Source organism: Myripristis murdjan, chromosome 3 (genome assembly GCF_902150065.1).
Source record: "Myripristis murdjan chromosome 3, fMyrMur1.1, whole genome shotgun sequence".
NCBI classification, from domain to species: Eukaryota; Metazoa; Chordata; class Actinopteri; order Holocentriformes; family Holocentridae; genus Myripristis; species Myripristis murdjan.
Genome location: NC_043982.1, coordinates 37733553 through 37745579, shown reverse-complemented (window position 1 = coordinate 37745579; position 12027 = coordinate 37733553). Strand labels below are relative to the sequence as shown.

At 41.5% G+C, this 12027-nt stretch overlaps 1 protein-coding gene across 1 annotated transcript; it reads right to left on the bottom strand.

The window, feature by feature from the left end:
* Positions 1–379: 379 nt before the first annotated feature.
* Positions 380–9342, bottom strand: cgref1 (cell growth regulator with EF-hand domain 1). The gene is made up of 7 exons (XM_030046441.1): positions 9194–9342; positions 8183–8288; positions 6800–6874; positions 3478–3551; positions 2897–3021; positions 2333–2434; positions 380–2228 (listed from the first exon to the last, which is right to left on the bottom strand). The coding sequence occupies exons 1-7, from the start codon at positions 9201–9203 to the stop codon at positions 1920–1922; spliced, it is 801 nt and encodes a 266-aa protein (XP_029902301.1). The 5' UTR covers positions 9204–9342; the 3' UTR covers positions 380–1919.
* Between the last annotated feature and the right edge of the window lie 2685 nt (positions 9343–12027).

The window sequence follows — 12027 nt, the reverse complement described above, 5'->3', positions numbered from 1 at the left end:
CTTGCTTTCCTTCTGATGAGGCCAATTCTGGGTTTAAGAAAGTAAGTAGTCATCTAATTACTTTTAAGAGAGTGATTGGTAAAGTAATTAATAGAAATAGTGATTACAACTTATTTCAAGTACACATCACTATTCAGACTTCACTTTTCACTTCAGGGCAAAATAAAAGAACAAAAGTCTTGGAAAGAAGAATAATCAAGTTTTGCAGACAGTAAGAGTGGCATTAGTGACTAAGAAGACTTTAATGGTAACTGTTAGTTGTGTTGAAGCTAAATAAACTCGTTGTGCTCTACAGGAATTCAAATGCAGCATTTTTGCTCTTTTTCCAAATCAAATCATAGCACCGTGCTGTAGGACAAAGGTGAGAGAGGGACAAAGAAGCACTGACTTTATTTTTGCTCCAGCTGTATAAATGTGCTAACCTCAAAATAAAAAATGAGAGAAATTTACAGCCAAACAATAGTCATTGCATTCATACTGTTCAAATACATTCCAGGTGTTCAGATCAAGTTCAGAATCACTTGACATCACACGTTATCTGCACAGCGGCTGTCTGTCCACAACACTGTGCAGCTGCAAACAGGCGGGCAGGTTTAAACACTCCTGGCTGAGGGCAGTCAGGCACACACGTGCACAAAATCCTCATCAAAATATAATTTAATGCATCACACAAGAGGGCCAGCAAACACAATGAGATATACTGATATACTCAGATATACCAACACTGCATTACATGGAAGGTAAGTCAATATTTTTCCTCTAACACAATGTAAGAATTTGTTTGGCATTGATTGCAAATGGTTGGGAACTGAGTTGTCTGTAAACGACACCAGCAGCATAACAACAGAACAGTACATTAGCGCCCCCTGGTGCATAAATATAGAGTGCAAAAGCTAAGCAGAGTGTTGGGCAGGTCAGTGTTGTGTGTGTAGTGGTGGCTGAGGAGGCAGACGAGGAAACAGATGACGGGGGCTGGTGAGCTGTGACCTTAACCTCTCCGACACCGAGCACGTCTCTAAATCGAGACGAGGCATGAATACGATGAAAGAATACTTGATTTAACTTGTCAATGATAAAGGAGAAGGAATAAATACAGATGAAGCAAAGCAAGTGCCCAACATCAAGCACCGCTAGGAGTTTTCAAAGCAGCATTTCAAGGATTATTTCAGATTTTTCTTGAGGTGGGGTTTAATGAGGTACTTGTCCATAGTTAGTGTGTTATTCTACTGTGGAGAAAATGTACTGCCAAAGGAAAGGGCTGTCTGACATCAAGGTAAAGCGGTGGGAATATTCTAAATATATAATTTTAGGTTTGCCTTTTTTAGATGGATAAAATATGTTTTGCCTCATTGCTAGACGTCTGGTCCAGGTCCACTGTTGGTAATATGTTAATTATGTATAAGTACCTCATACGACCCCACTTCGAAAAATCCGAAACAGTCCTTTAAAATTGCACTAGATGATGAACTGTCTCATTTTTCCAAAAAAAGATTATTCAAAAATAATGAGCTCTATTAATGATGGCTTTAGTTTTACCAACGGCGTAACGTTCATTTCAAATGTAGGACTTTTTTTTCCTTTTGGTACCCTGGAAAGCTTAGCGTTCCTCATTAAAAACCAAAAGGCGCTGGAGGATCCGAGCTTGCAAACAGTGTCACCCATTAGCTGTAATGAAGAATGCAGAAACATTATTGTAAATACGTTGAGATGTGCTTTTTAATTGAACAACCATCCACTTGGTTTGTTTACCAGTGAAATGGATAGCAAAATGCAATGTCAGAGAAAAGATCCAGAGAAAAAACATTTGTGGGGGTTGAAGATTGCAATAGGATGGAGTAACTCAGTCAACAGTCTGCCACAGGCTGAACCCAAAGTGACCAGAATTTGTCTCAGTCTGGGTGGGAAAACAATCGTGCAGGTCATATCTCTGGTTGTCCCTGATGTACTGGTGCGTCTTGTTCCTGCCCCTGTTCTGGGATTTGCAGTCCGTTCTGCTCCTCTACATCCTGCCTGGGTGCCTCATCCTGCGTTTTCACTTCATGTTCAGGTGGTGCATCTTCTTTAAGCTCCAGCTCCTCTTGCTGAGTCTTCTGCTCATGCTCTCTGCCTTCCTGTGTTTCCTCCCCTCTCTGCTCCTCTGCTCCTGCCTTCTCCTCCTCAGGCTTCGACAGCTTCTCCTCCGCTGTCAGATCCTGCCCCTGGTGATTTGCGTTACTGTCGCTGGGCTCCTGTGTGTCAGAGAGTCCCAGGTGAGGTTATTACAGACTACAGTTTACTAAATTAAAAAAAAAAAAAAAAAAAAAAAACTGAGGTTAAATGTAAAAAAAATTACCTGTGTGTGAGGTAATGGAGGAGACAGCAGCTCAGAGGGGGCCAGCAGACCGTCCTGGTTTAGATCCTGAGTCTGGAGCAAGAAATCTACCATGGTCACCACCTGAAACACAGAAACAGAGGGAATCTGTCGGCACAGACATGTGAATATTAAAAATATATGGGTGCAAACACATAAACAGAATCATATAAAAAGACAAAGACAGAGAACTTAGAGTACTCTTACAAACATAATTTACTAAGGAATGTAAATTAAATGCAAAGAAAAAAATACATAGTAATGTTAGATGTAATTACAAACATACTCTGAGACATAGATAGTTAGATTTTAAAAAATACAAGTTTACAAATAAAGAAGGAAGTGCTGCATGGCTCTAGTGTCAGGGGCAGGTGAAAGGACAAGAGACAAAATTATGGACGTCTTGTTTGATATTAATTTTTAGGTCATGCAGACCATGGAAAAACAACTAAGGCACTCCGTCTTTGAGTGAAGCAGTTACCTAAAGACTAAAGAAATGTAACTTAATGTCACTTAACACACACACCCACACCCACTCTTCCTCACCGGCTCATTGGCTTGTGCTCCAGGTGCATTGTGGGAGTTGTAGTCTGACAACAGCTTCATCATCTCCAGGCCGTCCATGTGACCGCTGCGATCATAGTCATAGAGACGAAACAGGAAGAATACCTCTGACACAAAGCAGGAGGAGAACGATGTGTTTTAATAAGACAGATACTTGACATTTGTTACCACAGCATATAACTGCAGCATATACTATGGTGGAGTCAGACAAACAAACACCTAAGGTAGGGAAAAGTACTGTGTTGGGACCTTCAAGAGATCAATGAGGGGATTATAAAGGAAAATAATTCATCAGGTGTCTTTAAAATTAGGTTCTATATGTTTTTGCTCATTTTGAACACAATTTTCACTCTTAAAAATTACAATAACTGCAGTACAGAAAATTATTCAGTTACTCCTGGATCAAATGATATCACAAAAAATCCTTCACTGGGAGAAAAACCTGATTAAATGGTGGATGCCTCAGTGGATCCATGGCGTGAGAAGGTTCGAGAAATTCTGGCAAAGGTTTACGAATATGATACCAGTGATACAGAGAAAGGCCAGTAGGTGGTGCTGTCTACCTTGTTCCCAGGTGCTGATTTCAGGTCCTCCCTGGCCATCCTTCAGACTGGCTTGAATGTAACTCTGCAGCAACCTACAACAGACAGCATACACAACAACACCTCAGTAAAACATCTGGATGGCATCTATAATGTGACAAGACAAGAGATTTTCATATCCTGAAGTCTTACACCTGCAAGAAAACCCTCACTAATGTCTGTGCTAATCCTTTTCACAGGTTTGACATACACCTGCATTGCAGAAGGAAAACAACCTGCTGCACAATACAGTCAACATACTTTATTATAATCATCCAACAATTATACTGCAACCAGCAGATTACCGTCTTGGCCAGGCTGATTGGGCAGACGACACATGGTGAAGGAGTGGATTTGTGTGGTAATGGATGCACAGCCTGCCCTGGCTTTTCTGCTAAATACATAATCTATCATGGATAACACAACAAATCAATTAGTCACACTAAGAACTTCACACATAAACTGAGATTATGGAAATGTTCATCCAGTAAATCTGACACATTTGCGAGTTTGCTGCACTGCAACCATGAGGTTTCCAAAGGAAGCTTGAAAGACTTCTTGTTGAAGGATTGATGTCTAAGTCATCACAACAGACAGATCTTCATTCACTAGATCAGACTCCTGTCCAGATATACAATACCAGCTTGATGCATGGAGTATAAGCTTAGTAATCAATACTGTCAATGGCATGTTCATTCAGCATAAAACAGATTTCTTCCTGCTAGATCCCTGGAGAAAAGACTGCAACAGACGTTATGCCTGGGATGGGGAGTATCTGCAGTCTTCAGTGCCAGAGTTGTAGCTCTGTGCTGACTCTGTGGCGCTGTTGTGGCCAACTCAAGAGATGTCTGAGGCCACTGCTGCAGTCACCAAGGAAAGACCCAGCATATGTGGCCGTGTGGCACAGGTGTGGCTGTGACATCTGCTCTACTGGGAAGCACAGGACTCGATACCGGCAGAACTGGAACGGCAGTAGTTAGTGAAGTTTTGTTTGCGGCATAGTAGCGGCATAGTAGTGGGTGTGGCATATCACAGTAAGGTTCATAACTTCTGAATGGATTCACACGTCATCACAAAACTTTGACCTGGCATGTCATGCGCCACAGAAAAGCTGATTAGCTTTTCGAGCCCTTCAGTCAAAGTGGGGCGTGGTAGTGGGCAGCTCACACGACAAAAACGGTCAAGGCCATGCCCACTTGTATAGATATATATACATATATATTTTCAATTTCTTAAGTGAGTGAAAAACTCTCCACCAACAACAGGTTTTATATGTCCAGCTGCCTCACATGGTACTCATCAAAGTGCAGGACATGTTGACCTGTTCATTCATTCATTTTCTCTTCATGTTCAGTCCTTTTCAGGGTTGCGAGTGGCTGGAGTCTCTCCCAGTGAACACATGGCAGAGGACAGCAAGACTCCCAGCAACGGAGCTAACCACTGAGCCTCCATGCTGCCCCTGTCATTATGGTGCATATGGCACAGAGATGCTGTTTCAAAGGCCTCTCCACCCTGCTCAGGAATCTAAACAACAGCAAAGACAATAACAATAATGATAATATATTTTTAAAAAATTGTAACGCACTTTTCATGCACAGAATGCAGCTCAAAATGTATTACAGATAATAAAAATGATAACAACAATCCATTAACACTCCAACAGTAACAATATAATTTCCTGGTGGAAACCCTGCGTTTGACTTCTCGTCAGCATCAGGAGCTTTCTGCGTCGACCACCCTGTTGTCCTTCACACAGACTGTCAAGTCAGCATTACACAGCAGCTCTCATCTCAAGGCTCAACAAACACACTCTCCAGAGTGGAAAAAGTGAACATGTGTGTGCACAGGCGCTGTGCAGGCATGTGTGTGATTCATGCTGTTAGTTGTGTGAAATCATTCACTAAACCAGTTAAACACTGAGGGCAAAAGTGCTGATGGAAAAATGTTTTCGACAGTACAACTATCCTGACTATGAAAACTATATAGACTAATTAACACCTGATTAACTATGTAATAAGGAAGGAAGGAAGGACAGAGGGACTTTTCTTAATTTTGACATGAAATAAGAGTTGGTACAATGCATGAATTTCTAAAGGTTGATGTGTTTCCAAAGGCAAAGGGCATCATTTAAGTGAATATTGAAACTTTTTTTTAAATCTCACGCATTGCCTGTGCATAAAGCAATGTTCTTTTTGATGACACATTCATTAGAATGCAACGACAGTAATGTTAGGTATACTGTAAAAGATTATCATTACACACAGCAGGAAATGCCCTTTCTCTCTACTCACACTGCACAGATGCAGACTCTCCTTGAATCCACTCATCGTGCACTAATGTATGTATCTTATCTTAACAAGCGCTTTTTCTACCCTTTGTTATTCTGCACAGCTAACCTCTAACAATCTACAGACTTAAGACAGTGAGCTAACAGCACCATGAAGCAGTGTTGATGTACACATACAGTAATCTTATCAGACCCTGCCAACACACTACAGTCCATAATTCCACAATACGATCACCTCACAGGTTACTTTTAGCCATGTGTCCCTCATTTTGAGCACCAACATGAATTAAACCTGGAATTCAAAATGGGTCGACTTGTAGTAGAAAGAGACGACATCTGAGATATCAAGCGTAATATGGATGAGGATAGCGATATCTTCACCGGTTTGGAATATTTCACAGCTCAGGTATTAAGTCGTGGTGCTATACATTTAATCTTATCAGTAAGAGGCGCACATTACACCATTAGCACAACACAGCAACCAAAGTCCACAGACTGGACAGGAAAAAGAGGCTCAGTCCACCACAATAGACTGAAAAAACATTAAGATGTAGTTTGTGCATTTCCAGCACACTACAAGATCCATAAAATTTTCATCTGGACATTCATGTAGACATTGTAGGTTTTCAATCATCCAGGTGATGGTTATTATAGCCATTCAAATAGCTCTGTGTGGATATAATGGATAAAAAATGCATGTCTATATCTATATTCCATACATGCTTAGTGTATACGGTATGCATTCTAAAAAGGGTGTGCTTTATGTTAATTATACTGTATGAGAGAACAGAGATAGTTTCAAGCTGCATGTTGGGTGATCAGCTTTGATGTCAGAATTTAAGGAAATCCGTGATGGCAGGCTTTCCACAGAGGCACTTCACCTCATCCTTATCCACTGAGGATAGCTTTCATTTTCTGAAGAGTATTTTAATTTGTTAAAAATTTTAAAACGTGCACCTTCCGGTCTGCATTTATGACTTGTTTGCGATATAACATGACAGTCCAGGGGTCACTCACCTGCGGTCGTCCTCTCCAGGGCCAAAGGGATTGGCTAGCACCGCGGAAGGGGGAGGGGCATCTGCTGACTCCTCTCTGTGAGGTAAAGACATAAAAATGTAAATAACAACTACACACATAAATAACAAGAAAAATAAGCAAATAAAAAGCCTTATCCTTCCTCCTTTACATTTGTAATATATTACCTATTATCTATTTTTATTGTTTGTGTGTTTGTTTTGTTTTCTGGTAACAACTTAGCCTACACAACAAATTTTTTTTTTTAATGTTTCTTATGATAAATTAATCTCAAGTTCTGTACAACATCTGATGACCCACAGTGATGAAGGCACACAGAGTTTAATCTGTTTGGTATATGGGTGTGTGGGCATTTCCCAGCTCTGTCACACACTGCCACAGTAAACAGTCATACATATTTATTATCGTGTACCAAGCTATAGACAAGACATAAGGTGCTGCAATAAAGATAATGCACTTTCCCTTTGCCTTACTTCACTCATACCTTGCGTTGCATTTTGTGTGTGTGTATATGTGTGTATTTCAAGTCAACACAGGCAACACACACCGACTGACAAATCTGCCTGCCTTTCTGACCTGTGATTCCCTCTCAAGATGAAACATCAAAATCCACAAAATAAATCCAGATTATATTAATGATATAAAGTGTCTTTTAAGTATATTGAATGTTTAGTTATTCATCGATCATCTTTGATCATGAGGTAAGAAAAAATTCAAAATGTGAGCCTTGTACGCCACAGTGATGAAAATGTAAAAAGTAAATCATGGACACTAACAGCTAACACTGACTGTCTCCAGCAGGAATCAAAACGCTTTTTTAGAATAGCCTGATTATGTAGCATATCAGAGATCAGAAATCAAAAATCAAAAATCAGAAAATCCATTATTGTCATTGTATGTAAGTACAACAAAAGCAGTAGTGGCACTCAAGTGACGCAATTCCAATATAAACATAAAAAAACACATAAAAAACACAAGACACAGGGCATTTACTAAGATTCACTAAAATTCAAAGGCAATAGATAAATATTAAATAACTAGTGCAAGTAGATCTACATGAACGTCCAAACTATGGCACAGTGGCAGGAAAGTTACATAGCAGCAGCTGATCCACTTATTCAGACATACAGCTACAGCATGCCACAACCCAGCCTTTATATATACAGTGTATGTGTGTATGTGAGAGAGCGAGAGAGAGAGAAAGAGAAAGAGAGAAAATGAAGACATGCTTCAGAGAAAGATGAACCCAAACAAGCCATGTATTTACAAAGCACTTAATCACAGGCGTGACTCACAGGGCTTTACACACCAACTGTAAAGCACACAGATAAAACTTAACAGGAGGTGGTGGTGGTGGTGGGTTACCTCTGTGCCCCTGGTACCCCTGGTGCAGCCAGACTGAGGTGTGTGAGCAGGACCAGGGACAGGACACACGGGGCCAGCCTGTCCAGGTAAGGGTTCATTGGCACACCTGCAAGCAATGCAGCAACGTCAGAGCCTCGCATGACCTCCTCAGCCGGCCTCGCTCATGCATCTGTCTGCATCTGTCTGCATCTGTCAGCCTGCACCAACAGCAGCCCAGTCTTTGGCCAATAAATTGAATGGACAAAGTGGAATGGAAGAGGGTGTAAAGTACAACTGAACCGGCATGTGAGTATGAAGCAACACAAAGCTCATATCAGTCATACTGCTGACTGAGAGCCACTATATGTGTCTTGATGGTTGGACAAGGAGAACAAAATAATAATGAATTGTCCAAATATTTCCATTAAAAGTGGGATTTCAACAAAAGCTAATACTAAAATACATGTAAGCATATTAAAAAAAGAAAAGAAAAGGCTGCACCCACCACTGTAGCCCTATAGCCCGAAGACTGTCTGGCCGTCTGCTTTATTACAGTGTGTGTGTGTGTGTGTGTGTGTGTGTGTGTGTGTGTGTGTGTGTGTGTGTGTGTGTGTGTGTGTGTGTGTGTGTGTGTGTGTGTGTGTGTGTGTCCTCCCATCAAGCAGATGATGCTAAGGTGATGCTAAGACCGAGGCTCGTGTCTGAGTCCAGCTCTCTGTAGCACGAGCAGAGGACAGTCTAAATGCTGAGGCTTAGAATGACTTGATAAAATCCCTGCCGGACTGAATCATTCTGTCTCGTCTTTGTGTCTTTGGACCACCCGCCCGGCCGGACCTGGTGGACAAGACTTTGATTTCCCAGCGTCAAACTGTAGGAGAGCACAAGCCGAGGCTAATTACAGGCTAAATGATAAGAGGGGTCAGTGAGGCGGCGCGCGCAGTGAAACTCACTGAGCCGCAGTCAAATGAAGCTTTAAACAAAAGACATGGAGCCGCAGCCCGGAGCTGCACGGGAGGAGAAGAAGAAGCCTACCTCTCTGCATAGTTGATGTGTAGACGGCAAAACGCGCTCCGCCGGGCACCTCTAGTTTCTTGGGTTCATAACGGGAGAACGCCGCCGTCCCGCACCGCCCCGCGCCTGCTCGCGCCTCCCACTGCGCAACGGCGGCGGCGGCATGCGCGCTCCCTCCCTGCCACGGAGACGGAGAGAGAGAGGGTGTGTGTGTGTGTGTGTGTGTGTGTGTGTGTGTGTGTGTGTGTGTGTGTGTGTGTGTGTGTGTGTGTGTGTGTCTGTGTGTGTGTCTGTGTGTTTTGGTCAATGACAGGGTCCACGTGGAACAGCGGGTTTGCAGACGCACGTCCGCCCGTCTCTCTCTGTCTCCGGGATTTCCGCCACGCCACGTTTCCATCACAGATCCGAGCAGGAGCACCGGGAGCCGGGAGGATCTCCACTCCTCCCTTTTGATATTTACTTATCCTCGAACCTCAGGAATCATTAATATAATGGATGTTTACTGTAGCAGACCCCTTAGTACAGTCGGTAGATACGGAGTCTCCGATCTTTTTTAAATTATTATTATCCAAGAGCTACTGTGCAAAAAACAAAATAAAATGGCCAAGCGCTACTCATGTCAAACTGCCAACTACAGTTTTCACACAATAAAGAATATAAATAAAATTGCAGTGAATTTTATATTGGGAACGACCAGGGAAGTCACAAGAATGAATTTATTATACAAAAGTAAAAAAAAAAAAAAAAAGCTCCCGTAATAAGACACATGACCTCCCATAAAGACATGATTTGAGAAATTTTGGAGGGCTATAAAAATATTAATTGACAGTATCAGTATGCAGAGGTTTTCATCCACATAAAATTCAGGGGCGGCCGCCTTTCTTAAATTTTAAAAGGTTAAACACTTTTTTTTTTTTTTTTTGCTCATATTAAAGCTATGGCTCTGTACGCTACAGTAGGGTTTTCTAATTTTGCTGCAGTACCGGCACCGCCCACTGTGGCGCTGTACCGTATTCAGCACAGTGTACACTGTGCTGACACAGCAGGATTGATCACCACATGAGTCAGTCCTGATTCCTTTTGCGCCAAAACAACTTCATCAATTTGTTGTCTAAAAAGAAAAATGTGGAAAATTGAGTAACTATAAGAAGCACAAATACACACACACACACACACACACACACACACACACACACACACACACACACACACACACATTTACAGAGAGCAGGTGTCACGGAAAGCCAGGATCTGTGTGTACTGTCAGCAGTTGACCACAAGGTGTCCCTGTAACACCTTATTTGTACTGCTGGTCAAAAAAATACATGATGACTGCATCAGAAAATGTTACAGTGCACTGTAAGGAGTGAGTAATGGGAGTCAGGGCCAATATATTCACTGTTTATAACACATCAGTAGCTCCCCATGAGTTACAGCAGTGCAGCCTTAGAAATGCCATATTACACTGTAATGCATTATGAATCAAGTATAACCAACTGTTACAAGCTGCTGTAAGCACAGACCAAATTCATTTGTATTTATTTATTTATTTTAATATGTCACCACACTGCCACCATATTTTGAGATGAAACAATAAAAAAACAAAACAAAAGAAAACTTAAAGCAAACAAACCAACAGACAAGAGCAGTACACTACTGTACATAGCACACATAATGGGGAGGGTGACATTTTACAGTTGTAGAAAGGGTGTGTGTGTGTATGTGTGTGCTTAAGAAACCGAAGAGTGGAGGATCATGTACATAGAGGAAAGAAGAGAAGGTTACATATGGAGCCCCTCCTCCCCCCATAAGAGAGAAAAAATCCAAACTTAAAGGATCTCACGATGTGATATTGTATAGGGCATGTTATTATGGCAAGTGCATGCTCTGATGCAACTGCTTCTAAAACATGGAAACCTCTGCAGAGTGTGGCAGAAGATCAGCTCTTAAAGGAGTACTCCAACATTTTCCGCCTCACCCAGACTGAGACAAGATGTTTGATACCATTTTCACCTCTGCACGTCCAGTGGTCCAGTTTCTGTGGGTAGCATTTCATGTTAGCTTAGCATAAAGACTTGACATCTATGGGAGTCGTTAGCCTCGCTCCATCAAATTAAAAAAAAAAAGAAACCTTACAGCAACTCAGAAGCTGTCTTTGTTACTATTATTCCTTTAATGACCCTGCCCTGTGCTCTCAACATCAGGAGTCACACATCATAAGCCTCCCAACAATATTGTTAATAGAAATTAAAAAAGACTCGTTTTGGATGTTTGACCCCTGCGTTCAGTGCTGCTGTGCCACTTCATTAACACTGCTGAGAACTTTGTAGGATGTCTTATGTACTAAACCGTCCGTTTTGTTGCGGTTCAGTTTTCCATGCCTACCAGTTATATGTAATGTATTGACAGCTGGAACCTCCAAGATTCAATGTTTTTCTGCTGCACCATCTCAGTCTTTAGGAATTTCACTCAATGTGGTGATGAAAGGATGATAGTAAAGTGACATCATGCACAACACCATATAAAAGATGCATAGCTTAGAAAAGCAAACATAACACATAACCCTCACCTACCGCACCATATAAGAACAAGCACATGGATCCATAATAAACTGACAGTGCATTACAATGACTGTTGTAGTAAAAATGCGTAGTTTCTGTTTTCAGTGCCCTGGGGTGTTAGGAGGGGGCTGGCGGGGGTTGTATGTAACCCCTTGAGTATCTTCAATCTTTTGTTCTGAATGCAAGTCACATATCGATGTCAGAGAACAGGAAATCGGCTAAAAGTCAGTGATTTTTGAGGCTTTATTTTCCATTAGTATATTTTTTTGTTATTTCTAAGATATCAAATGTACA

Coding starts and splice junctions, on each gene's coding strand:
- cgref1 (XM_030046441.1), bottom strand. Junction 6,875..8,182: donor GGGGTACCAGGGGCACAGAG/GTAACCCACCAC, acceptor TTTACCTCACAG/AGAGGAGTCAGCAGATGCCC. Junction 2,229..2,332: donor CTCCATTACCTCACACACAG/GTAATTTTTTTT, acceptor TCTGACACACAG/GAGCCCAGCGACAGTAACGC.